The sequence below is a fragment of the Pipra filicauda genome, unplaced genomic scaffold, assembly GCF_003945595.2.
Source record: "Pipra filicauda isolate LSUMZ 115617 unplaced genomic scaffold, ASM394559v2 scaffold460_size520110_pilon, whole genome shotgun sequence".
In the NCBI taxonomy this organism is placed as follows: domain Eukaryota; kingdom Metazoa; phylum Chordata; class Aves; order Passeriformes; family Pipridae; genus Pipra; species Pipra filicauda.
This window is the reverse complement of record NW_024104599.1, coordinates 430,760-458,008: the sequence shown is the minus strand read 5'-3', so window position 1 is coordinate 458,008 and position 27,249 is coordinate 430,760. Positions and strand designations below refer to the sequence as shown.

The following is a 27,249-nucleotide window of genomic DNA, read 5'->3' as shown; positions in this document are numbered from 1 at the left end:
ATGCTCTCCGGGGCTCCGCCGCCGCCGCCCGCCGGCTTCCCCAGCCCGCCGCCGCCGCAGCCGCCGCCGCCGCCGCCGCCCGCCGCTCCCCCGCACGGGCCGCCGCCGCCGCCGCCGTTCCTGCCGGGGAAGGGCGGCCTGCAGATCCGGAAGAATGCCATCACGGACGACTACAAGGTCACCACGCAAGTGCTGGGGCTCGGCATCAACGGGAAAGTTTTGGAGATCTTCAGTAAGAAGAGCGGCGAGAAGTTCGCGCTCAAGGTGCGGAGGGACCCCCCCCTTCCCTCGCCCGCCGCCCCGTCCCGGCGCGCCGGGGATGGGGAGGGAGGGAGGGACGCGGGGACCGGGCGGGCGCTGGGCCGGGAGGGGCCCGGGGAGCGGCGGCGGCGCCGCTGACAGTGATGGAAGGTGTCTGCTGCGGGGGAAGGGGGTCCCGGGGGGGCCGCTCGGCGGCAGCGGGGCCGGCCGGACAATGAGCTGCCGCCCGCCCCTCCGGCCGCGCTTTAATCTCATCTTCCCCCCCTTCTCCCCCTATTGCGAGCAGCGAGACATTGGTTTCCAGTTTTTCTAGTGTGAAAAACGAAGCGAAATGACATCTTTGGTAGCACGACGGGGAGAGGTGGTGGGGGGGTCTGGAGTGGAGAGGAGCCCCTGGCCTGGCTGGAATCCCCTCCGTGGGATGCGCAGCTCGGGTCTGCATCTCGAAATGTGGGGTCTGCATCGTGGAGCTGGGGTTCCCTCCGTGGGGCTGTTCATAGTGTGTCCTGTAAGCACAGGAGCTGCCCGCTGTCCCCGTTTGATGGCAGGTCTCTCCTGGCTGTAACACCGAGTGACTGTCGTCCCCCCCTTCGCCCAGGGAATATTTCAGCGTTATGATGTTGCCCTTTGCCCCTAACTTGCTTCTCTTTGAAAGACACGGATAAACAGTGGCTGAAAAGCTGCGTTTTAGGTGATGCAACCCTCTCCTCGTTTCCACACGAGGTTCTTTGAGGAAAGAGAAGAGCGTGTCTCTCTGCAGGAGAGACTTTGGGAAGTTTGAATGGATTCACCACGCGCTGGGTGACGCGGGTACAGGCAGTCTGCTCAGCGGGAGCGCCGTGTTCTCCAGCATCCCTGCAATTTGCGCCCACACATGAGCTGTTCAAACCCTTGGCGTTACCCTGAGAACTGGGAAGGCTGAAAAAACCCCACCTAAACCCGTAACATCCCCCCCTTTTGTGTTTAGCAGTGCCCCTCTGTTGGTGTCCGGGGTTCCTAAACCGAGTGAGTGAGTGAACACGGGGCTTTGGAGGCACAAGTTGCACCGCAGGGGTGGTGGGGTCAGCACAGGACGGTGCTGAGCACCTGTGGTTTAAGAGTGGGGGGCAGTTGGATGATAAGTTTGACTCTTCTGTCAGAAACGCCAGCATTTCTCACGAGCGCATGTACTCCAGGGTGACATGTATTGTCATCTTGTTGGGTTGGAAATTAGCGAAATCTTCTTCTGTTTTGACAGACGGGCTCCTCCTCGCCTCTGAAGTTGACTCACGTGTTTAAAGCGCAGATCCCAGCACTTCCCTTTTGCAGCCCTGAAAGGGGAAGGATGGCACAGCAGATCGAGCACCGGCAGTTCCTCTGCCCAGGGGCCCGGGACTGGTGCTGTCACCCTGCCTGTGCCAGAGCAGAGATGGGTCAGGGTTTGCTGCCACAAGTTCCTTGGCCTTGTTGAGAAGTGTCCTGGAGGGCAGGACTTCTTGCTGTGATGTAGGAGGGTGACCCGGAGCATCTGTGCAGCTCTCTGGGGGTGAGGCATATTTGATACCGAATCTCTTTCAGGAAAAGGGATTGTCTTCCCTGTCCCCTGCCCCGGCCTCTTCTCACGTCCCTGACGGGGAGGGACAAGTTCAGCTGAGTGGTTGGACGCGTCCCTGGCTTCTCAAAGAGCAGCACAGCTGCTACTGTAAGTGATTCCTTCCAGCACCTTAAAAACTCCTACGCTGTGAGTTTGGGCGCTGGGACGAGCCGGTGGGTACCCGGTTTGTCCTCGTGAGGGTGAGCTGCACACTTGAGTTATTCAATTGTATTATTTGGACTGAGCTGCCAAGCCCAAACTTGGTGTGGGTGACTGCCCTAGACATGATGTGTGCTGACTTCATCCCCTCCTCTGGTACGCAGGCAGGATGATGTCTCTGCAAGAGACCTGTGGAGAGGTATTCGGGTCCAAATTACTCATGGGCTGCATCAGAGTGGAAAGATGACCTAAAGCAGGATCCACAGAAGTGATTGCATCGAGTTGTCATGTTTCAGATGATGCTCAAAAGAATCCTGATGGCCTATTGCCAGGAGCCACAGCTGAAATCTGTCTGCTGCCTGCTTTGGTTGTGCAGTGAACCTTTCCATTTGGAACGTCAACTCTTTACGTTTAATATTTCAAAGTCTTGTATAACACTGGAATCCTCCACTGGAGGATGAGACACAGTTTTGTCTCTCCCTGATGTTAGTGGTGTCTTCTGGTTGTGTTGTGCTTCCTCTTGGGTCACGAGCAACTGTTATATTGTTAAACCTCCTTCTCCCAAACTGAGAGATGCACTTAGGTAAGGGTTTTGCTGAGAGTCACTTTGCTTAAGAGAACTTTTCAGTGCTTCAGGAAAGCTGAAGAGAGCTTGGAGACAGTGTTCTAGCAGCAGTGAAAACGTTAAGGCCAATTTTCTTCTCCTTCCAGCGCAATAGTCCGTGGCAGAGACGCGTCATTAAATAAAATGATGCTGTGTGTGAGTTAATGGATGGCACTTCTGCTTTCTGTGCAGTCCCCAGGTGAAAACGAGAGATTCCTTTATTTTTCTTGTAGATTATTGTTAATTTCTCAGTTTCCCACCCCCTCAATTTTATTTTATTTTATGGTACCAAGCAATTCCCGAAGTGTGGCATCCCTGAATTATCTGCTGTGAAGCAGCCACGGATGGTCCCAGTCACCCATGACCTGACCCTGTGTGATGCACGATGATCTGCTGCAGGGTGGGAACATAAAGCCCGTGGAGAAGTGATGAATGGAACTGAAACGTGAGGTCTGGGTGATTCCTTACCCCTTTCTTCCTTGTACCTCGGTGTGATTTATTATTAGGCAAAATTAGGCTTGTAATTTCTGTAGAGGCTGCTGGATGTAGGTCACTGCTGGCCTGACTTGGTGAGGTTTGCTGTGGTCAGGCTGCAGTGGTGGGGCTGGGAGTGAGGGCTGTCTCGCCTGCTGCAAATTCCACTTTTAAGACTAATCTTTAGGCAAGATGCCGAGTTGGTGGCTGGCTGCCTTAATTCAGCGAGGAAATCACAGGTAAGCCAGGCTGGAGAGTGGGGAGTACTAGTGGCAGCTTGGTGGGGCATTTCATGGAGCAGGTTACCTTTAAAACAAATTAAGAAACCTCACTCCTGACCTCAGCTTCCAAGCAGGAGATCCTCCCCTGGGTTGGTGAGCTTTGGAAGGACGGGAAGAGCTTCTCAGGGCTCATGAATTTGCCCCTCTCTGGCAGCCCCGTTTCTGGAGCATCCTCGGCGCTTTGGGGCACGTTTGCGAAACGCTCTCAGTCTCACTCTCAGCCTCATCAGATAACCTGTGAGTGATGGCTCCTCTGATGGAGAAGGAGGAAGGAGGTTGGTGCTTTCGTGGTTTATCATTCCGGTAAAGTGCCTGTGGTGGAATTAGGGCAGGTCTTGGAGCTGATAACTGAGCAGTTCTGTGGCCGAGCGAGCTCATGGAGCTGGTGGCCTCATGCTCTCTCTCCCACCGTGGGGAGAGGTTTCTTACAGAGGTGTTGAGGGGAGAAAAGAACCCTATTCCCTGCAGCTCTGATTGAGATCAAATGCTTTGTCCCCCAGAAAATCCAGCTGGGAAAATATCCCTGAAGTGAGGGAGTAGATGAAGATCCTGAGCTTATATTCATGGAAAACAGCTCACTGTGTGTTTGCTGTGCTTCTGTCCCTCTCTCAGTGGGAAGATTTTTTTTTTAATTAACTCTACCATGTATTTAATATAATCAAAAATGTCTTCACTGTGGCCTTCTGTGCAAGCTGTGGTTGAAAAGCTGTGGAAAGTGTGGTGACATCACTGGGACTTTTCCAAAGCAGCGGTTTATTATCTCATTGACCAAAGGAGTCTACTGACTCGGGGTTTGAGTTTGTTTAAAAAATGTAGGATTTGCCATAATCCCTTCTAAATACTTTACATGTTCTGAGCAGTCAGACCTGAGACTGCCATGGGCTGATAACAGCCCGGGAGCAGGGGCTTGCTTTTCACTTGGGTACGTGTTCAGGAAGTGGCTGGGCTCTTCCTCTCAATAATAAGCTAATGCCATCAGCCACAGGTCCTGCAAAAGAAGTTTCCCATGTTTTCAGAGGCGGGGAACTGAGATGCAGCGATTTACTGAAGGTCTTGCAGCCCGTCAGAGGCGACACCGGGCTGAGGAGCTGAGCTGCTGGTGTCCTGCTGGACACAGATACAGCCCCTGCGTGTATGTGATTTAGTAGCCAAGTACAGCCAGGTAAAAGGATGATTTTTGTCATTCACATTGAACTCCCATTTGTGCTGTCAGGAAAGCCCAGTGTATAGGACAGCACTGGCCTGTGGGGCTGTGGAGGTGATGGCTCTGCCTCAGGTAGCAAGTGGCACAGAGCAGGCGCTGGGATTTTTCAGACACATGCTCCAGAGCATTCAAAACAGTGTATAAAGAATAATTTGAAGCTGTGCATACTGGGAGCCAGGTCTCCTAGCGTGCTTGGTGGACAATGGGTAGGCACAGGTGATGAAAACTCCCAGAAATTTCCTGCCGAGGAAGCCTGAAAGAGTGAGTTGATGACCTCTGTCTTCCCAGAAACATCCAGGATGTGCTCTGGTATCTGATGAGATGGATGAACTCTTGATGGCTTGCAGGGTGGTGCAGGTATGTGGGAGGCATCCAGAGGAGTGGTTGGGTTGGAAGTGGCTGTTAGGCCATCCCTGTGGCACAGACAGCAGTGTGACTTCGAGTTTACAATCTGGCATCTCCTGAGCCTTCCTGGTGGGCTCGCGTGCCCCATACCAGGGTGGTCTAAGGGCTTTGCAGCAGAGACAGCAGCTAATGCTATTTTCCAACCCATCCTTTTGCTGTGGTTTTCACTGTCTGCTGAGAAGCTGAGAGGAAAGAGCCCTCCTTCATTAAGAAACCCTTTCCTCCTCCTAGCTCCGACCATAACCGGCTCCCCGACCTGCAGGCGGCCCTCGCTGCAGAAGTCAGGCTCCTCTCCAAGCACAACTGGCCCCGCGCGTCTGGCCTCAAGTTGCAGCATTCAGGCAGCATGACCTCACCTCCTGGTTTCCAAGAATAACGTGCTGCCTCCCCTGTGCCGCGCCGGGACTGTCTGCAGTGGGTGAGGGCGGCTGCCACGGCCCGGCACCGGCCAGCTCCAGGGGTTTGGCTCTTGCCAGATGCCCCCAGGCAGCCCCGTGCCCACCCCGGGCTGCTCAGCTCCTCTGCCCTTTGTGGAGGAGCTGGGATAGGGCTGGTTTTGGAGGCTGGAGAGTTTGGAGGGGGTGGATCTGTGAGGAGCAGGGTGATCCCTCCACCAGCTCCAGAGGCTGGCATGTGAACAGGGCTTTGCCTGACCGCTCCCCAAAAAAACCTGTTTCAGGCTGAGCAGTCACATTGAGTCAGCCTTTCAGTGTGGTCCAGAGCTCTTGAGCATCCTGGTCATCTCTGGTGGGGACGTTGATTTTAAAAGCCCCAGAGACCTGTATCCCACTGAAAGTGGTCCCGTCCCCTCCATGGATGTCCCTCATCCTTCATGGCTGCAAAATGCTAAAAGCAGCCTGGTCTAGTGGGAGGTGTCCCTGCCCACAGAGGGGAGGTCGGAATGAGATGACCCTCGAGGTCCCTTCCGACCAAACCATTCTATGATTGTTTTATTCTGTGGAAATGTACTCTCCTTTCAACTGCCCTGGCACGAGGACTGTGTGCATGACTGGTGCCTGGAGGCTCATTTTGGAGAGGGCTCTCACGTCCAGGCCGTGTCCCTGCGGAGGTGGATGGGGAGCAGCGCGCGGGGGCCAGAGCAGGGCACGCAAGAGCAAGTCTGAATACACAGAGCTCTTCTAACAGCCTTTTAAACTGTTCTTCCTTTGTACCTGGTGGCTGAGTCATTTCAGAGATTTCAGCCTTTTAAGATCTTACCAGTTTGAGGCAGGGATTACAGCGCCTGGCAGGTTTAATGGTTGCATTAACTCGCTGTTCCCTTTGTGGCCTCGGGAAGGGACTAACGGCCACGAGTCCGTGAGTGCTGGTAGATCCCCCTGACCTGAGATGACCCGAAACACAAGTTTTGCTGGAGATGCTGTGAGCCACAAAAGTGTCCTTTGGAGAGCGGTGGGGTGATACCTGTTGTTGGAAGGGAGGGACAGGATTAGGGTACCAGTGTGGCTGCTCTCTGGGCACTGCTGGGAGCACGTGGAGCACCACTGTGGCTCCATGTTCAGTGTGATGCTGCCCAGGAGGATGATGGCATTTTCCCACGGATTAGAGCCTTATATCAGTGCCCTGCCTCGCTGTGACAAAGTGCACTGTCCCAGTGGAGAGGGCAGGTGAGCTCCCTGGCTCAGGCAGCCTGCAGCTGGCACAGCCTTGGCCCTCCTATGTAATGAGATTATTCAAGCTGCTGGCGTCAGGGCTGCATGTGATTCTGTGCCTGGCTGTCCTGCGAGCCGTAGCCTAAACTAGAGATAAAATTCAAAATGCAAACCCAGATCTGAATGTTCCTGGGGCGCCCAGCCAGGCTGGGACTTTGCTGCTCTGCTCTTGCTATCCTTATCCAGTTTGGTCTATAGATTTGGGGATCAGTGGAAGGCTGGATTAATTTTCCTTTGTCATCATAATTAAGTTTGCTGCCTTGCTTTGTGCCCTTGACTGCGGGCAGATCCTCTGGGTGCCCTTCTTGAGTTCAGCCTCTCTTTGCTGGCCCTAGAGGTCAGTCAGGTTTGGGGTCATCATTGCCATACACCTCTCATGATGCATCAGCCTAAATCTGTGTAACAGCAGGCTGGGACTCTGTGCTGTCCATTTCTAAAGGCCTACAGCACCTCTGTGGTTGGGAGCATCCTCTGCTGAGCATTTGGAACCGGAGCAGCCGCTGTCCCCATCCTCTGCCCTCCCGGCGTCCTCCGGCCATGGTACGCGGCACCGAGCTGGGGCAGCCTCTCGAAAGGCTCCTTGGATGTCCTGCCAAGTGTGTGTGTTTTCAGGGAAATGTGGCTGGAACACAAGCTGGGGCTGCTGTGGAAATTTGGCAGCGCGTGCCGTCGGGCTGCAGTTCCAGTAGCTGCAACTCCTCGCCTCTCGCGCCCGTAGGTGCGGGTGGGAGCCCGGTCCAAGTTGGCCTTGCTTGGAAATGGGATTGGAATCCTGAGTACCCCAGCAGGGCTGGGGGGCAAAACAGATGCAATCAGATCCAAACAAATCAGAAAGTAACACGTGTTGTCCTCAGCCTAATTTAACAAAACTAGTAAATAAAACAAAAGAGCGGGGGGTGGTGGGGGTGGTGTTCTGGTAACAGGGATGTGGTTTTAATTTCAGCAGTAATGACAGCCTTATGGCATCCAACAGCTCAGTGTTTAGAAACAATTTAAACTTATATTTCCACTTGTTGTAGCAAACAGGCAGGGGCTGTGCTTGCTCACAGGTGTCACTGTGGGTGTCAGCGACCTGTCACCACAGAGCGCTGGCTCCCACAGCCCTGCAGCTCCTGTGGCCGCTGCTTTTGGGTGCAGCCAGGCTGTGGGAGCCACTGTCACCTGTAACAGCCTCCTCTGGCCAGCCCTGTCCCCTCGAGGCTCTCTTCCTCTTGGGCCATTTCTGCCGTGTTGGACAGATGAGAAAACCTGGGCGGCTCTTGCGTAAGCGGCTCTGCCGGGTGCTGGGAAGGCCGGGCTTGCCAGGAAGTTTAAACTCAGATTATCTCCTGGAAGTCATCAGGGCTGTGAGTTTTGGCATTTTTGGGTGGGTGCCTCCTGTGCCGCAGGCAGAGCAGCCCTGGCACCTGGCACGGGGACACGGCTGTTTTGGGGAGCCTGGAGGCGTTGCAGCCCTTGGCTGGACACCTTCCTGAGCTTCTGGAGAGGACATCAACCCCCTTGCTGGCCCAGGAGCTTGGAAGAGGCTTGTGGAGGCTTTTGCTTTTGTCCTCAAGTGCTTTTCCCTGCAAGGAAGGACCCTGTTTGTGGGATGAGGAGCTGTGTGTTTGTGTTGGAGCAGGATGCTCACATCTCCATCTCTTTTCCCACCCTGCTTATTCCACTTTGGAGTTGAAACTCCCGGTATCTTTTGTTCTAAGGAAGAGCTGCTGTAAAGAGCAACTCTACCAGGACGTGAGATGCCCTCTGGGTGGTGGGATTCAGCAGGGAAGTGCTCCAGGTCCTCGGGGGTCTGTGGAAGTGTCCTGGTGCTCTGATTCCCCAGCTCCCTGCTGCTGGAGGAGACAGCCAGCCTGGCGTGTCGTTAGGGATGCAAATGCTGGGCTGATGAAGTCTGGGTGAGTAAGGTGCTGAGGAGGTTCTGAACGGATTAAAATGTGGTGTTTGAGTGCTGCTGAGCAGCAGCTCCGGCGCCTCCCGGGCGCCAGCAGGGCAGGAGGGTTGGGAACTGGAACTGTTTCCTGGGAGCTTCGGAGCAGGTCTAAGGCTTATGCCCTCTGCCACAGTCTGGAGAATTCATGGAAGATGATGTTCTCTGTGTGCCTCAGTGCAGTGCTTTGGGGTGATATTCCCATTTCTGGGCCTCAACTCGAGGAGCTGCAGGGCAGGGAGGGCTCTGGCCCTGCAGGATCCAGCTAATGAGAGCAAGGAGAGGGTTTTGGCTGCTCTTGGTGTAGCCCGTTAACTCAGTTTTGCTGGGCTCTGGCAGCCAGGGCAGCCTGTCCTTGGCAGGTCGAACACCTCTGGCTTTAACCAAAACATTTTTTTCGTGTTTCTTTCTCCCCAAGGATTGCACTGAAACAACAAGGCGAACGTCACCAAAGGAGGGTTGGCCTGGGACATGGTGGTGATGCTTTGAGGGTTTTAGTGACTTAACTCCTAACCAGCACTGAACATCTGGATCTTATCCTCCTCAGATCTTACCCGCCTCAAATCCAAACCCTCCCAGCAGCTCTGGAAAAAGCCTTAACCTTCATTGTGTGAGATGTGGGGGTAACACAGTGTGGGTGCTGTTCCTACCGGCCATTGGAGGCTTAACTTCTCTTTCTCACTTAGGAAACGGAAGCTCTGCTGACTTGAGGTGTTGCTCCAGGCTTTGTGGGGCCACAGGGGCAATGCCAGCCCTGCTGCTTCCCAGAGAGCTCCAGGCTGCTGCAGGGGTTGTGTGGGGAAACGTGGGGGCTGCCGGAGCCCTCGGGTGGGCGGGCGGGCGGCCGAGCCACACAAAGGCTGCCCTGTCTGCTCTTTGGCTTCCCCCAGCCCTAAGCTCTTTTCCTGAATAAGTGGGATTGAAAAAGCTTAAATTCATACAAAGCAGGATCCAGGAGCCCCCGGCCGACCCGGAGAGAGCAGCTGCCCCCTGCTCACCCTGTGCCCCGGGGCTGCCTCTGCTCCTGGGGGTCCTGGTTAATGCTGCCCTGGGAGGAGGTGGTGTCTCTAAGGGCTGTCTGTTGGGAGAGGTTTCTTTTTAAAAGCTGGGTATGGGAATGTCCAAGAAGAACAGCCTGGTCTGCCAGGGGAGCAGCAGTAGCTGCAGGAGTAGATATTTTTGATAGTTTGTTTAAATATCCCTGTGTTTATCCTTTTATCCCCTTTCCGGTTTAATCTAACAGGCAAGAGGAGTCCAAACCACTTGCTGCCTATTGTAGTTGGTAAGAAATCAAGTAGCCTGCTGGTAAACACTGTCGAGCAGTGGATTACTGGACATCCAGGGGAGGATCAGCCAGTCTTTCCCACGTGTTTTCCACGTGTGTTTTTGCTGTAGAATGAAAAGATGCAAGAGCACAAAACCTCTGCTGTCAGCCCAGGCTGGATCAGGTTGGATGGGGCTCTGAGAAACCTGGCCTAGTGGAAGGTGTCCCTGCTCATGGCAGGGGGTTGGAGCAAAATGAGCTCTAAGGTCCTTTCCAACCCAAACCATTCCATGATTCTATGACCCCTCACTCTGTGCTGTTGTCTTTCGGGCAGGACGTGTCTGTGGCAGAGACCGGCCTTTCCCTCTTGGTAATGCTGACAGGAGGGAGTTTCCCCCCTGTGGTATTTTTGGAAGTTTGTGCACCCAGGCGCTTCGTGACGATTTTTGCACGCTTGTTGGCTGAGGTATTTTGAGGTTATGGTGCTGACTGGGACATTGGTGGTCCGGGCTCTGTCCCAGCTTCACCAAACCTCCCCAGCTCCGGGGCCGCGCGGCTGCTGCCGACAGGTGCCAGGGAGGATCTCGGGGCTGCCAAAAGCCTGGAGGGAGCTAAGAATAGCCCCCCTGTCCTGAGAGCTTTAATGTGGTGCCAGCAGGATGCAGAGAAGGGCTTTTTTTAAAAATAGAAACACAACTGTGTTTTCCTGCTGGCTGAAGGAGTCTCGGGATGGCTGCTGTGGTGGGAAGAGGGGCTGTTGGAGGAGGAGTGCCCTGCTCGGCCTTGTGGGGTGGCAGGAGGCTCTTGGATTTTCATAGCATTGCTTCAGAGTCCAGGATTTCCCCTAAAATACTGACTGCAGTGGTGGGTAATGTGGAGTGTGTGACTTTAGATAGCGTTGAGTCAAGTCTGAAGTGTTGCTTGGCTCTTAACCCAGAGGGGTTCTTCCAGCTCTTCTGCAGGTCCTGTTGAACACTGGGGCTGTGCAGCAGCTGTGTGATGGAAGGAAGGGGACGAGGAGAGCAGCCTGTGGGGCAAGGACAGCCAGGGAAGAGCCACAGTCCCAGCCCCGAGACCCTGGCAGCCTCTGAACCACTCTGGACGTCGTGCTGGGTGTGGGTTCACCAGGCAGGAGCACCCTTTGGGCACTGCTCAGGTGATTCCAAGGTGGGTGGTGGGTCCCAGCAGCCGGGGGATGCTCCACTCTGCATCCCTGCAGGGATCTCCGGCGAAAGCAGAGCATCACAGGGGGGTTGCACATCCTGGGCTCGTCTCAGGGAGGTGTTTGCTGTGCCCTGGTGTTGACTAAGCCCGTGACAAAGGTGAAACTGTGTTAAATAAACAGCTGAGAAAGGACAGGATGATGCAAAACGTGCTGTCGTCACCGAGCTTCGAGGGTGCGTAAATGGAACCCTCCTCGGGCTTGGCACTGGTGCAGGAAACACATCCCGAGGCCATGCTGCTCCCAGCGCCGGGGGTGAATGATGCTTCCAGAGAGCTTGGCCTTGGTGCAGCTTTGTGCTTTGGTTTGGTGTTTTTTTTTTTTTTTTCCCCTCCTTTAAATATACATGTATTTATTTATGCTGCTCTAAGATGTGTGTGGAAAGGCAGCAGGCAGGATCAGTGTGCTGGGGGGGGCTGGCAGACACTCATTTACCCCATGGGGGGCCCTGCCCATGGGCCGAGCCCTGAGAAACTTCATTTTTGGGAAGAGCACGAGCCCAGGAGCTGCCGGGAAGCGGTGGGTGTTGTGGGCCTTCTGGCAGGGCTTCACGGCTCCAGCGCTTGCAGGCGTGGATCTGGGCCATCCCAGGCCTCTCCCCGAAATCACTTCCAGCCTTAAACGTAAGGAGTGGGGTAGGCACGCCCGAGAACAAAAGCAGTTCTGGGATGTAGGTGTGGGGAATCCAAAGCTGCCCCTGGGGTCGGAGGTGACGGTGGGGTCAGGCAGGGTTGTCCCCAGGGTTGGTGTGAAGAAGGGACCCAGAAAAGATGCTCTGAGTGCCCGGTGCTGTCCATGGGCCGTGTGGTCTGTGTGTCTGACGTGGAGGGGAAGCCCCGGGATACGGGGCTGGCCGAGGCAGCCGGAGATAAGGGGTTTTTCAAGCTGTGCCTGTGGGAGGGGAGCACAAAGGACAGAGGTCAGCGCTGAGTTAATGGTTTACATTCAGCGTTTGCTTCTGTATTAATCACACCTGCAAATATCAACCACTTCCTATCGTAAAAGCACATATGGGCGCTTTTTCCGTTTGCCCATATGTGGTCAGCTCCGATAGGAAACCTGGCAAGGGACAGGGCTTGGGGAGGGGTCCGGAGGAGGAGCTGACCCCAGCCCGGGGCTCTGCAAAGGGGTGGAAGTGAAGGGGCTGTGTGCGGAGCAGATCCGCTGGCTGCTCTCGCGGGAAGATATCCGCCCTTCCCGTGGCTCCCTGTTTTCCTTTCACTTTGTATTGTGCGGATAAAAGGCCCTGGCAGATGCAGCAGAGGCGTGCAGGGTGCAGGGGTCTGGTTTGCAGAGAGGGGTCTCTTAGCATCCCCCCCAAAGTGGCTGTTTGGAGCTGGGCTGTGGCTTCTGCTGGCCCAAGACAGTTTGTCCCTTCCCTGCTCAGACCGAGTGTTGTGGTGGCTCCTGGTGGGAAGGGACATCTTGGATACCTGTAGAAAGGGATGGGCTGAGGCATTTTGGCCATCGTGACCCCCTTTGTTCCCATTGGATTCATGGGGAGGTCCTGGCCAGGGTGGTGGCTCCATCGCTCCAGGCTGACCTGCTCCCTGGGACCTCTGGCATGACCTTCTCCATGCACAGCAGGACATGGGACCTTGCCAACCATGGCTCATGCCTGGGCTGATCCTGGCTCCTCATGCCAGCCCTGGTGCCTCCAGGAGAGATGAGCATCCGGTGAGTCAACAAAACCCAGTGCTGCTGCTGATGGAGGGAAGGAAGAGGATGATCCCAAAACAAAAACACAGGACTGAATAGGCCCCTAAGTTTGTTTTTCTCAGATACATGAAGCTGAAGCTCTTTATTTCTCTTCATCAAACACCAGCTCCAACCTGCTGCTGCTGCGTGACTCAGTGGGGATGCTTCATGCTGCTGCCTTGTTGCCATTTACCTGCTTTGACTTTTCCCTGTGAGTTTTGCAGCCCCCTCCCGCCCACCTCCCTGTCTCCTCCCTACACTCTCTTCCCCCACCGTCCCCCCAACATGCTGGTGCCCTTCCCTCGGCACTCACGGTGCCGCTCCTGAGTACCCACTTTGGCACTTGGTCTCCTTGAAATCCGTGTGCCAGGAATATTTTTTTTTTTTTCCTGCTTGGGGAAGGGGCTCTGCAGAGCGGGGCTGGCCGGGGGGCAGCGCCCCGATTGCGCGGGGGGCACGGGCCCCTGGCAGGTGGCTCTTATTTAAGCCCAGGCCTCTCTTCTGCTCCTCGCCTTTGTGTGCCTCGAGAGGCTTTTGTTGCAGCCTGAAAAGGCTGAATAGCTGCTGCATCTGTCGCGGGGGAGAGCGGGGCGAGGAAATGCTCAGCAGATGCCCCGGGCAGGGGGGGAGCCGCGGGGCGGGGGGTCCCGAGCATCCCCCGCCGGGCACGGACCCCCGCGGGAGCTGCGGGCAGGGGAACCGGCAGCACACGGGCACGGAGGGTTGTGCAACCACGGCGGGCGAGCGAGGCCCCTTGTGAAAGAGCGAGAGCCGCCTCTCCCCTCGCCCCGTTTCCATCCTCCGCCCCGTTGCAAAATCGCCCGCAGGAGCCGGGACGAGGCGCCCGCTCCGACATCTGCCTCCGCTCCGACATCTGCCTCCGCTCTGCTGGCTGCTCCTGGAAGGGATTTTAGCTTGCTTCTTCATGCCTGGCTTGTTGCTCGTCTCAGGCCACGCACTGGGAAGGCTTTCCCTGAGCTCGCTGCGATGGCTCCAGGTCTTCCTCCGAGTGCTCCCATAATTCAGGCTGCGAGAATGCGGCCGAGCAGCTCAAGTGTGTGTGTGTCAGTTCGCGTTTGCTCAGCCTGAGTTGCGTCTCCTGTCTTGCTCCCTCTTTGTAGCTCTTTCTAATCTGAATAATTCTCTCTTGCTGGGATCCTTCTTCCAAACCTTTCCGTCTTCCTTGAGGCAAGAGAACGTGGAGAAACCTTTTGTTCATGGCTGTAGAGGATGGGGCCGGCTGTGCTCGTGTCTTGCCCGAGTGGTCAAAGCCTCAACATCCTCCCGGGCCCTCATGGCACCTCTGGAAGTTGGGTAGCTGGTGCCTGGTGCTGTCCTGCCTTGCGAGCCATGAGGTTGGATGAAGCCACCTCCATGAGGGAGCAGCAGCCACCCTTCCAAACAGTCACCCTGGCGTGGCAGGCCGGGACACGCTGCAGGCAGAACACTGCCGGACCCACGCACGGCTCCTCCTCCGGACGCGTCACCTCTCCTCCCTGGCTTTCCCCGGGCAAAACAAAAGTGAGGATGATGCTTTTGCCTGGTCTGTTGGAGCTTCAGACTCTCTATCTGTGGCTCTGTGTGCGTGGGCAGGGCAGAAATGATCCCCAGCCTGGGAAAGTCCCGCCAGTTCTGTCTGTCCTGGTGGGTGTAAGCAGCGGGGATGGGGTTAATGTAAAGGTTTATATAAGAGCCATGATGATGTGGGGGAGGTTTCCTGAGCTGCACGTTTAATTGTTCTTGCTTTGTGGTTGAACCATGAATTTCCCTCCGTTTGGTAACATAATTCCTCTTATGGGCTTTGGGACTCGTGATTTTATTTCTCTTCTGTAGTTCATAAACAGTAAAAGCGGAACGAAGCTTTGCTGCTCCCACATCCTTCTGCTGCCCTCTCCCTCTGAACCGTGTCTGCCAGAGACTGAGGCGGCTTTGGGGCGATTGCCTGTGGGCTCCCCAAATATTCTGGCGTTAAAGGCTCAGTTCAATCCAGGTCCCCCTGCACTGTGGGTCCTGGGGGCGATGGGGTTTGCCTTCCCGGCACTGCGAGGTGGGAACAGCATGTGCAAAGCTTCCAGGACTGGCTCTACAAATGTGTAAAGCAGCTGACGCCAGTTGGCAACAAGTTTGCAGGGGAAGATTAGGAGAGGAAAATCCTTTGAAGAGAAACCCTTTTGCTTTATTAGGAAAAAATGCTCCTTGCCCCGTGTCAGCCGGGTCAGGGGAATCCGAAGCCTGTGTGTGTGATCCAGGCAGGGGGAACCTCTGCTTTGCTTCCCTGCTGATAACTTGGGAGGATGACAGCTTTTCTCTCTTTGCTGTAGGTTTATTCTTGCTGCAACTTAAGAAGGGTTTATTTTAACCCCTGTGGTGCAGGCAGGCCCTGAGGGGAGCTCCTGGGGGTGGTGTGGGGTCTGGGTAAGCTCCTGCAGGTCCTGACAGAGGGATGGTTGCTGCACAGGTGAGGCACATGGTGTGTGCTCCTCTGCTGGGGGACTGTGGAGAACCAGGTGTGATCAAAATACACATGGAAATAAAATCACCCTGCCTGCAAGAGCAGCTGGAGCGCCCGGGGTGAGCGTGTGGTAAAGAGGGGCAGCCTTGGAAAATGAACAGCTCAGCATGCCACTATGGGCCTGATCCTTACTTTCCTTGGAAATTGCCCGTGGGAGGTGAGTTTCTCCTGTGCAAGCTCTTGGACAGGGATGTCTTGCCCATCTGAGGGAGTGCAGTGTGTTCTTGGCTTGCTGAGGGGCAGAAGCGTTTGGGGCTGCGGTGGCACCCAGGGCAAGGAGCGGCAGGACAGTGTCCACAGGGACCTTCTGTCGTGCCAGTGGAGGAGGGACCTTCCTTTTCCTTCATTTTCCAACCTGCTGTGACTCATGGAACATCATCCCAGGAGGAGGTGGCGAGACTGAATCAGTGGTGCCTGAGGACACGCAGGGAGAGGGAACGTGAGCGCGGGCGGCTCCAGCCCCCTTGTTTGCTCCAGTGCTTTCCTTCCTTCCTTCCTTCCTTCCTCGTGCCCACCCACCTTTGCTGGGCTTGCTGGGAGGTGATGGGGGGAGAATTCAGCTCCACGTGCTCCTGAGCAAATAGGACAGAGCCCCCAGCCCTCCATTGGAGCTGAAGCTCATTTTCAATGCCCTTGGGAGCAGGCTGAGCCTGGGTTTGAGTTTGGGTTTGCTGCTGGGGTGCCATCTCCCTGCAGACATCCCAATGAGCCCTTTGCTTTTCAGGAGCTGCTTCCAGGGTTTGTCTTTCAGAGTTGGTGAAAAGCTCAGAGCTCCTGCAGGAGCCCTTGAGGAGCCTTTGCTGCTGTCGGGGTGCTGAGCACGTAGGGGCTGGGCTGTGCCATCCCCTGATGGGACCAGTTTTGGAGCTTGAGGGTTTTAATGAAGCTAATGAGTGTGTTTAGCTTTGCACAGAACTAATTTCTCTCACAGTGTGGAATGGCTCCTGGGGGAGCTGGGCTGAGCCAAGGCACAGGATGGCAGCAAACGCCGTCTGCCGAAATCTCGGAGGTGTCAAACTGCTGCGAGGGGAGCTGGGATGTGGCTGAAAGCTGAATTTCCTCCCTCACTGCCAGGAGGGTGGAGTGTCCCTTTCCCCACTCTCCCTCCTTTCCTGCAGGGAGGTGCCCTAATGGAAAGCAGAAACGGGATGGGGCAGAGCTCTGGGTTGCCACAGCTTTCCTGGTTGTCCTCTGTCCATTGCCATGTTGAAGGGATACAGGGATGCTCTCTGATGATGAGCTGATGGTTGGAGATGTGCACTGGCTGCAAATGTGACACCTAAAGCACATAACAACTTTAATGGGAAAGGGAAAGGGATGCAACTCCTCAGTGTGAATCCTGCCTGGGTTTGTTCCGAGGTGGTGGTGGAGCCTCCTCTGCAGCACTGCCCTTGTTCTCTGTCCTGGGGACACTTGTGTAACTCAGGGATCTGGTTACTGCCCAGCTCAACTGCTGGAGCCTCTGCTCCAGCCAGAGCAAGCAGGTAGAGCAGCATTTTCCATCTGAAATAATGAAGGGTTTGATCCCCACGGAGCCCTCTCTTGGAAGGGGAACAGAAGACAAGAGATGGAAAAGCTGAACTGAGAGCAGCTGTGGGCTTTTGGGGGGTTTCCAGCAGCTTGTCCCATGTGCTGCCCTTGCTGCTCTGCAAAGGGTTAACCCTGGTTGTGCTCCAGGTTACTGCTGTTGCAAAATCTGCTGGGGTGGGATGGGGGCAGTTGACCCTTGCTGAACCTCAGGGAAACACGAGGTGCTTTTCCCATCCCAGCCTCCTCGTTGCAAGCCAAGAAATACAAATCTTGCCGTGGCCATAGGCTGCCCTGCATTCCAGAGCTGAAGCAGGGACGTGGGCAGTGTTACCACACCCCCCAAGTGCGTTCGATGTGGAGCTCCTGTGACTGGAGCTGGGACGTCACCCACCACTGGTTTCACTGCTGGCTGTGGCCAAGGGATGGGAAGGAAAGCTGTCAGCTGTGGGAGCCTCTGGCACCCACCTAAAGAGCAGAAACTGGTGGAAGCACTGCTGGATCCTGTCTGGATCAGGACCAAACAGTGTCACCCCTGTGTCATGCTCAGCACATCCCCGGCTGCCCCGGGCACAGGGAGCTGGTACCTGTGCTGAGGGCAGGATGTTGTGGGGTGCAGAAGGTGATGCTGGGCCTGTGGGCTGGTTCTGCCGTGGATTGGGCATCACCTTGTCCTTCCTGCATTGGTAATGGCCTTCCCCACACAGCCTCATTGCATCTGGCCTTCAGCTCCCCGTGATGCCGCTGTCCTCCGCCACCGGGAACATTTCCTAAATTAACCAAATCATTCCCTTAACAAGGCTTAATCTGCTCCTCTCAAAGCTTCTCCATCACATCTCCATCCCTGGCTGGCAGGGGAGTGGAGGGAGCAGCTGGATCACAGCCGGGTGTTCCCAGAGCACCGGGGCAGCTGTTGGCTCCCGGCGGGTGCCCGAGTACAGACACAAACGTCAGGGCTGTGCTGGTACAGGTAATGGAGCCTGCTGCCTCCTACTTCATTAAAAATACAATTAATCTCCTTTAAAAGCGCCCTGAGTGACCTCTAAAAATGGGATGTGTTTTGCTGTACCTCTCCTGTTTGTGTTGTGCAGAATGATGTTAACTGGCTGCTTCCTGCTGTTCCATTTTCCCAGCGCGTAATTACAAATCGGGTTCTTTTTTTTTCTCTTCAGCTTCCTGGCTCCCCACGCCAGGATCTTCGGAGCAGGGCTGCAAATAGCCAAGCTTTTCTCCAAGCTCCTTGCCTGGCTCCTCGGGGGGCTGGTGATATGTTTGCTTACGGTTTTGGCTTCCGCAGGATCCAGTTTTTAGGGTAATTAAGCAATAGAGGAGCAAGGAGGGGCCGTCCAACCTCCTGCCCTGTCTTCCTTTCACCCCGAGGCTGTCGGTGCAGATGATGTCAAGCAGTTGTGCAAAGGTTGGCTTGGCCACTTTGGTCCTCCCTGAGCTTCCAGATGCCATCCTACACCCCGTGTGCTGTCACAGGTTTCCACTGGCATGGGATTCCTCCACCTCAGGAAGCAGGAGAGCCGAGGAGGTGGGAGACCAAACCAACCCCATGGATGGATGGGGTTATGGGTGGGTGGCTGAAGGGCACATCCTGTTTTGCCTTTCCCTGTGGCAAAGGACAGTTACAGTTCCAGGCAGGAGTGCAGATTGCCATTACTCTGCCAGGGCACCATCAGTGTTTCATCTCTAAACAGGCAGTGGGTGGGTTTTGGGGCTGCAGTGAGTATTAACCTTGTTCCTGTGAAATCCCCCCTGCGCTGGGCACCACTCTGCGTCCTGCCAGGCCAGCAAAGCATCCCAGGGCTGATGCTCCCATGCTCCTGGAGCTTGTCCAGGAGAGGCCAGAGGGGTCAGAAGTACTTTTCTGTCAAAATCTTGGTAAAATGACCAAACCTGCTGTTTCCTGCTGATGCACACGGAGGGTGGGGGTGTGTTTCCACATCCCTCTGCTCCGAGGTGCAGACCTGCTCCAAAGGGTGTTTCACTGAGAGCTGCCAGAGACAGGAAGGAAAATGAACTGTGCTCAGGATAGACACGTTTGTTGCTCTATATTTAGGAGCATAATTAAGGCTGGTTGTTTATCCTGACAAACACGGTAATTAATAGTCTGTGGCAGACAAGCAAATCCTTCCTGCACCTGGGAACTGTGAGTTGTCTTTGGGAAGGGCAGGGGCCTCATTAAAGACCTACTGGTGCCTGGGAGAAAAGCTGCTATTTAGGGAACATCTGGCTGTTTGCTTTGTCCCCTCCCCAGGCACACGTGGCCTTGTGCTGGTGGCCTCTGAAGTTGTGGTGAGGGAGCTTTTGTGGTCAGCCCACGTGTCAGGGCAGGAGGGTCCTGCTGGACCCACGGAGCAGAAGGCTGAGGGATGGGAAGTGACAGGGGCTGCGTAAAGCAAGGTGTGAGGGTGGTTGGTGGCACTCGGGGGTGCAGTGGTGTAGGTGTCAGAATTTGGCTCATGAAAGCAGTAGGTCTTGCTGGTTGGGCACTGGGGGTGGCAGTGAGGTGACAGGCGGCTGGGATAAGGTTTTAGCAGCTTTGGAGGGAAGGGTAAGAAGCTTCTGAGGGCAAACGGCTTCTCACTCTTCCCACTAGATGGGGATGGAGGCATTGTCAGAGCGTGTCTCCCGGCGCCCGCAGGGAGCACCCTGCTCGGGCCCTGAGTCTTCTCGGGTGGGCACTGTGCCAGCAAGGGGTCATGGCCTGGCTCTTCTGAGAGGCTCGAGGCTGATGGGGGTCTCCTTTCTCTCACAGATGCTGCAGGACTGCCCCAAGGCCCGCAGGGAAGTGGAGCTGCACTGGCGGGCGTCGCAGTGCGCGCACATCGTCCGCATCATGGACGTCTACGAGAACCTCTACCAGGGGAGGAAGTGTCTGCTCATCGTCATGGAGTGGTGAGTCCCCAGCCGAGGGGCACCCCCAGCCCTGCGGGGGGGTGGGGTGACGCCAGAAGTGGGGTGAGCACCTTCCAGCGCTGCTGCTGGGGTGCTGGGGACCCTGGGGAGGTGCCGTGCCAGGGGATGCAGCCTGTGAGCCGTAGGGATGGCAGCCCTGGCAGAGGAGCTGCGGTGCTGGTGTTGGAGGGGCAGCGGGAGCTGCACTGGCTCTGAGTCATTCTGAAAACCCTCTTGGCTGTCGGGAGGCTGAGGGCCTGTGGTTCTCACAGGTAGATCATAACCAAACTCGCTTTGGCCATTGAAATTTGGGGTAGTCAGCGTGTTCCTGGCAGCCTGTGGTGGGTCCGTGGAGCCGCAGCCACGCCGAGCTGACACGTCTGTTAACGCTGTGGCACCTCCTGCGGCAGCAGTCAGGTGGCTCCGGGTCGGGTAGATGTTTGATACAACCTGGGGAGGGAGGAGGAGGAATGAAGGGGAAAGTATTGAAACCACATCCCAACCGCAGCTGTGATTTGATGCAGCTTCCTTGCCAAAACCTCTCCTCTGGCAAGCTGGTAGGTTGCCCGGGGGGGCAGCGGGTGCGAGGAGCAGCGCCGGGGCAGGCGGCACAGGCAGCGGCTCTTGTGGGGGAAGAGGCTTCCGAGAACCACACTGGGCAGCCAGGGGTGGGAAAGGTGTGTGTGGTATGGAAAGAAGGAGTAGCTGAGTGGTAGGAAACAGGTCCCCAGGGCTGTGTCTGTGAGAGCTCCGTGCTGTCCGAGGGCGCTCTGGGTGTAGCGCCCGTCACAAGGCAGTGTTTGGTTCTGACGTGAGCTTGGTGTGTCTCCATCCTCACAGGGCCCTGAGGGCTGCCCACTATTGGTATTGCAGATGTCTAGAGAATGTCAGGGGTGCTGGTAGGAGATGCTGTCGGTGCTGGGAAAGCAAGAAACTGTTTCTGCTTGACTCAGATAAGGCAGGGACAGGAAGCGCCATTATCCCTGCTCACGGAGAATTCTCCTGTATCTCACTCCTGATCTCTCTGGGAGCTGAGTTTTTCCTGAGGATACCCAGGGAGGGAACCATGCCAAGGATCCCATGGTGCTTCTCCAACACCTCACATGAGACCTTGCTGTGCTGCAGTGGGGTCCAGCCTTTGCCTCCCCCACCCCATTGCCGAGCCCGTCTCGGTGCTGCTGACACCTCTCCCGTGCCCTGAGCTCGACTCAGCACTTCTGCCTGGGGTTTGTGTGCCGGTGAGGGGGTTGTCTGGTGAGCAAAAGGAGGGCAGGGTGTGCTGGGAGTGCTCTCACCACCTTCGAGCCACATTTGCTGTCTTTACTGTAAATGTGTTTTCTGTGGGCTGGTGGGGTGACCACGTCCTGCACCCGGCGTCCCCACGGCCGGCACGGAGCCTCTGCCCTGCTCATTTCTGGAAGGAGGAGGCTCTGAAACACCCCACGCCCAGAAGCACCGACCCAAGGGCTTGGATGGAGAAGGGGGTTGTTTCTTGCTGAGCTTGTGCAGCTCCTGAGTGAGCATCAGAGGTTTTGGCACAGCTCGTGCCGGCGTGAGGTGGACCTGCAGCATCTAACGCCGCCTGCTTCTCTTCCAGCCTGGATGGTGGGGAGCTCTTCAGCCGCATCCAAGACAGGGGAGACCAGGCCTTCACAGAACGGGGTATGGAGCCCACAGGGTGCTGGGGTTTTGTCTTTGGACCATGTTTTGATGTTTATAGAAGTATCTCTGGTCTAGCCTGTTCCCTCAATGACTCCTTTGGATCCCCAGCAGAGTTTTGCACTCAGGGAACGAGGAATGTGGGTGCAAGTGCTCCTGCTTTTCACTTTTACTTGAGAGCAGGGTTAGGGGATGTTTTCTCAGCTGCCCCCCTCCTCTCTGTCCCAGTCCAGCACAGGTAGGAGATTCAGTGATCTTTAGAAACTCCAGCCTTCCTCAAAAAATGAAGTCCAGGGGCTGTGGTTCTCATGAATCTCATTCATTTCATCCCTTCTACTCTTACTGCCAGGAAAAGCAACTACACAACCCAAACCCTGAGCCTGTTGCCCCCTTGGCTTCCCATCCTACGGAGAAAGCTTTCCCAGCTGGATTCCCTGCTGGCTGGGGGTACTTAGTGGTGTGAACCCCTCCTTGGATATTGGGGTCAGGGACTAGAGCCTGCTCCATCCCTTCTCCTGGGAGTTTCTGTCCCATTTGCTGCAGGCTCCTGACCCAGGGATGGGTGCTGGGTGGGCCTCCGTGGAAAGGAGCTCTTGTTTCAGAGGAAACCCCTTCGGCTTCAGCCAGGCTGTTTGGTTTGTAGAGTTTTCAAGGAAGTAGCGCTCATTTTAACTTGCTTATGAAGGCTTAATGATGGTTTTTTTGCTGCTTCAGAGGCTTCAGAGATCATGAAGAGCATTGGGGAAGCCATCCAGTACCTGCACTCGATCAACATCGCGCACCGGGACGTGAAGGTACAGTGCACCTTCACCCCCCTTGGCCTGTGCCAATGCCAGGCTGCCCCAGCCCTGCTGCTCACTTCTTCTTCCCTGTGTGTTTGCAGCCTGAAAACCTGTTGTACACCTCCAAAAGGCCCAATGCTGTGCTAAAACTCACAGACTTTGGCTTTGCTAAAGAAACCACCACGCACAACTCCTTGGCCACTCCGTGCTACACGCCGTACTACGTGGGTGAGTGCCCGGGGGGTCTGAGCTTCCAGGTTTGCAGGGCTGGAGGGCAGATCTTGGGGGGGTTTGGGCAGTGCCATGTGTGGCCCATCACCTCTGCATCCAGCCTGGAGCCCCATTTGCAGCCTGGTGCTGGGGGCAACAGTCTCCACTGCTCCAGGCAGCGCTGCCGAGAGTGCCCGGAGCTGCAGGTGGATCCATGGGATGGTCACATCTCTTCCACCCGGTGCTGCCACATGGACTCAGGAATTTTCCTCTCTTTCAGCCCCGGAGGTGCTGGGCCCAGAGAAGTATGACAAGTCCTGTGACATGTGGTCCCTCGGTGTCATCATGTACATTCTGTAAGTCTGATGATCCCTCTCCATCCTCCCGGGGTCAGAAGAGGGGGCAGAACCTTTCTCAGCTGCTCCTGTTCCTGGCACCGCCCCGTGCCCTTCAGGTGCTGCTGGGGAGGTTTTTGGGGTGACACATTGACTCTGTTCCCTCTCCTGGCACAGGCTGTGTGGGTACCCCCCCTTCTACTCCAACCACGGCCTGGCCATCTCTCCTGGCATGAAGAAGCGAATCCGAATGGGCCAGTACGAGTTTCCCAATCCCGAATGGTCCGAGGTGTCAGAGGAAGGTAAATGTGGTCCCCGTGGTGGCTTGTCCCCAGGCTGAGGTCTCACTTTGGGGTCAGCCCTGTGTCCAGCAGCGCCGTGAGGGCTGAGGGGAGCTTGGGCACGTCATGGGTCAGCTCTCAGGGATGCAGCAGCTTCACCTCTTTCCTCGAGAGGCTTTTGCTGAAGGGTTTGACCAGGGTGAGCTCTGTGGCACAGAAGGGGTGTGTGTGCATGTATTTTGGGGCTGCTGGCTCAGGTGGGAGCTCAGGGAGATTCCCCTGGGACCTGCTGATGCCTGACCCTGCTCAAACCCTTCCAGTGAAGCAGCTGATCCGCAACCTGCTGAAGACGGACCCGACCCAGCGCATGACGATAACGGAGTTCATGAACCACCCCTGGATCATGGTGAGTGCTGGGGGCAGGAGCAGCAGGATGGTGGGGGGGTGCAGATGGGGCAGGGATGGGATGGGATGGGATGGTACAGGATGGCTGCAGCTCCCAGCTCACACTCCTCCTCTCCCTGCAGCAATCCATGCAGGTGCCCCAGACCCCGCTGCACACCAGCCGGGTGCTGAAAGAGGAGAAGGATCTGTGGGAGGATGTGAAGGTAAAAACTCTCTCCTTTGCTGTCTGCAATGCTCTGCCCCCTGGTGTCCTCTGGGGACTGTGGTCTCCTGTCTTCTCACTGCAAAAAAGGCTCATTCACCAGCCTTGGGAGTGCTCAGAAACTGTGTAGATGTGGCACTTGGGGGCATGGTTTAGTGGTGGACCTGGCAGTATTGGGTTAACCACAGAATCATAGAATAGTTTGGGTTGGAAGGAACCTTAAAGATCATCTCATTCCAACTTCCTGCCATGGGACACCTTCCACTGGCCCAGGTTGCTCCAAGCCCCATCCAACCTGGCCTTGGACACTTCCAGGGATGGGGCAGCCACAGCTTCTCTGAGCAACCTGTACCAGGGTCTCCATACCCTCATGGGGAAGAATATGGTTGGATGATGATCTTAGAGGGCTTTTCCAACCTTAACAACTCTATGACTCTAATTTGGGCTTGGTGTGAGCGCGCCGGCTCCCAGGGAGATCCGTGCCTGGGAGGGAGCTGGAAAGATGATCAGTGGGACACTCAGGCCCTGCTGCAGTTTATTCCCAACTGCTCCCGGGGTCCTGGGGGGGCTTTGCTGACGGCTCTGCCTGTGCCTCCTGCCCGCAGGAGGAGATGACAAGCGCTCTGGCCACCATGAGAGTGGACTACGAACAAATCAAGATCAAGAAAATCGAAGATTCCTCGAACCCTTTGCTGATGAAGAGGAGGAAGAAAGCCAACCCCACCGAGCCCGCCGCGCTCCCCCACTGAGGGTGCCCCGCGCCCGCCGGCCCCCGAGAAAGCAATAACTATATATATTATATATTTTTTAAGGAAAAAAAAAAAAAAAAAAGACGAGACGGACTGTTGTACCGAGCGCATGGAATTCAGACATTTATACCAGACTAGTTATTTTTAGCTACTCACCTGTGTTTCTGACCTTTCTGGAGCAGGTGGTAAGATCCCCATCAGATCCACACCTGCGGCCCCCCCGGGATTTTGTCCTGTAGGTGAACGCCGCCGATAATTGGATTTTTATTTTTCTTTCGTGAGACGATTTTGATTTATATTTCTTTTTTTTTTTTCCCTTCCTTCCTTCCTTCCTTCCAAAGACACGGAAAACTCCTGTGGTGACCTTTTTAGGGTATATAACGTATAAATATTTTTTAAAAAAGAAATAACTACTGTAGAGCTGAAAGCCAGGCAGCGTGTTCCCTGTGTGGATGCTGGCTAGAGGTGGGCTCCAGGCTTGGGAGTGGGTTGGGGGGACAGGGAAGGAGAGCTGCCTTCCCCCCTGTCCTGCTCTACGTGGCAGGGCTGGCATGGGGGGTTCCCTGTGGCCACCGTGCTGCTTCACTGGCCAGGAAACAGCTGCTTTTAAAGCACAGTAGCCAAACCCAGCCCCCCAGCTGTCCCTGAGCTGGAAGCCTGGCCTCTGCCCCGCCGTCCGTGTGGTCTGTCTGTGCGTGGGGTGTGTGTCGTGTCCGTGGGCCCGGAGCTGCTCGTGGCTCCCCTGCCGTGGCCACCACAGTCTGTGCCTGTGCCTGGAATCCAGTTCTGACCTCAGGGGTGGGCAGGGGGGGTGAGCAGGAGGCCAGTGCCTGCCCCCCCATATATCCCCCTGCTCTGCAGGGATCTGGGGAAAAGATGTGTCCCTGCTGCCCCTCCCTGATCCCACAGCCCCCGCTCCAGGGAGATGCTGTCCTGGGGGTCCCTGGGGACAAGCGGGTGGCACAGGGCTGTGTCTTGAGCCAGGACAGCAGCACTGACCCCCTCCCTGGCCAGAGCTGGGGGTCCTGCTGCCCCCCCCCTCCAGTGTGGCTCTTGCTGGGAGCAGGACGGCTGCTCTGAAGTCTTTAGTCCATGAATTATTATTATTATTATTTGTCACGATGTTTCACTTCGTTAAATGTGTTCGAATGGGGGGGGTGGGGAAATGATTTTTTAAGGCAATGTTTAGTTTTTAGGTGGTCTTTTAGACACTGTATGGAACTTCAATTTGTTTTAAGAACCGGTTTTTATCCCTTTTTTTTTTCCTTTTATTTTTTTTTTTAATTATTTTTGTCTGTTGGCTTATACTAATCTTCCCGGTCTGCTCTTCAGTCCTTTGGATTAAAGACACTTAAAGCGTCACCCAGTCTCTCCTCCTTGCTTGTGTGGCTGTGAAGAGATCCCCCCCCAGTGCTCCAGGCTGGTTGGCCTCTCTAAAATTGCTGGGTTTTCCACCAGAGAGGCTGAGCTCCCCAGGATGTTCTCCAGTGACACAGAATCCCTTGGCCTGGGGATGGTTGCTTGAGATCTCAGGGCTGTGTCTGTCCTGGTTGCTGCAGAGTTGCCTCCCTAGCACGTGCGTGCCCTCCTGGGCTGGGGCTCTGGGAATGTGGGATGTGGGACATGGGACGGGGGATGTGGGACGTGGGATGTGGGATGTGGGATGTGAGACATGGATATGGGATGTGGGATGTGGGACATGGGATGTGGGACATGGGATGTGGGATGTGGGATGCGGGATGTGGGATGTGGGATGTGGGATGCGGGATGCGGGATGGGATGCGGGATGTGGGATGTGGGATGTGGGATGCGGGATGTGGGATGTGGGATGTGAGACGTGGATATGGGATGTGGGATGCGGGATGTGGGATGCGGGATGTGAGACGTGGATATGGGATGCGGGACGGGGGATGTGGGATGTGGGATGTGGGATGTGGGATGTGGGATGTGGGATGCGGGATGCGGGATGTGGGATGTGGGATGTGGGATGTGGGATGTGGGATGTGGGATGCGGGATGTGGGATGTGGGATGTGGGATGTGAGACGTGGATATGGGATGTGGGATGCGGGATGTGGGATGCGGGATGTGGAATGGGTGATGTGGGACGTGGAATATGGGATGCGGGATGTGGGATGCGGGATGTGGGATGTGGGATGTGAGACGTGGATATGGGATGTGGGATGCGGGATGTGGGATGCGGGATGTGAGACGTGGATATGGGATGCGGGACGGGGGATGCGGTACGTGGGATGTGGGATGCGGGACATGGGATGTGGGATGTGGGGTGTGGGTGCTGCGCCCGGGTGCCGGCAGGGGACACTGCGCATCCGGTGTCGTGGGTGCTGGGGCACACGTGGCCCCGGGGACTGCAGCTGCCACCAGCTGTGCCCGGTGCCTGCTGTCACCTCTGAGCTGGGATTTGGGGCTGCTGGGAGCTGGAGGAAGTGGTCTCCTCATCCTCCTCCTGCTCATGTTGAGGGAAGAAACAGGATGGTCCTGCCACAGCTCCCTCGGCTCTCCTGTGCATCCCTGCTCTGTTCACAAGGGTATGGTTAAAGGGGAATGGCTTCAAACTGACAGAGAGCAGGTTTAGATTGGGTATTGGGAAGAAATTGTTCCCTGTAGGGTGGGGAGGCCCTGGCACAAGTTGCCCAGAGAAGCTGTGGCTGCCCCATCCCTGGAAGTGTCCAAGACCGGGTTGGACGGGGCTTGGAGCAAGCCAGGATAGTGGAAGGTGTCCCTGCCCGTGGCAGGGGGTGGAACGAGATGAGCTTTAAGGTCCCTTTGAACCCAAACCCTTCTGTGACTCTAAGCAGCTGAGGGGCTGCCGGGGTGGGCAGGTAGAGCAATGGGGGTCAAATCCCACAGAGGTTCTCCAAGGAGAGAGCTGGAGCTTCAGAGTCCTCCTCCGGTCTTCCCTTGCGGAAGCCGAGCCGG

The 27,249-nt window shown here is 55.9% G+C and overlaps 1 protein-coding gene across 1 annotated transcript; it reads left to right on the top strand.

Moving 5' to 3' along the window:
* MAPKAPK2 (MAPK activated protein kinase 2) lies at positions 1-25,673 on the top strand. The gene is made up of 10 exons (XM_027717794.2): positions 1-264; positions 19,549-19,688; positions 21,286-21,350; positions 22,062-22,141; positions 22,231-22,357; positions 22,620-22,695; positions 22,852-22,976; positions 23,276-23,361; positions 23,483-23,563; positions 24,168-25,673. The coding sequence occupies exons 1-10, from the start codon at positions 1-3 to the stop codon at positions 24,309-24,311; spliced, it is 1,188 nt and encodes a 395-aa protein (XP_027573595.1). The 3' UTR covers positions 24,312-25,673.
* Positions 25,674-27,249: the final 1,576 nt, after the last annotated feature.

Bases quoted from the DNA above. Each gene is read 5' to 3' on its own strand.
- MAPKAPK2 (XM_027717794.2), top strand. From the start codon at position 1: ATGCTCTCCGGGGCTCCGCCGCCGCCGCCCGCCGGCTTCCCCAGCCCG. The intron at 19,689-21,285 runs GTGAGTCCCCAG...CTTCTCTTCCAG, and splicing joins CTGCTCATCGTCATGGAGTG to CCTGGATGGTGGGGAGCTCT. The intron at 21,351-22,061 runs GTATGGAGCCCA...TTGCTGCTTCAG, and splicing joins CCAGGCCTTCACAGAACGGG to AGGCTTCAGAGATCATGAAG.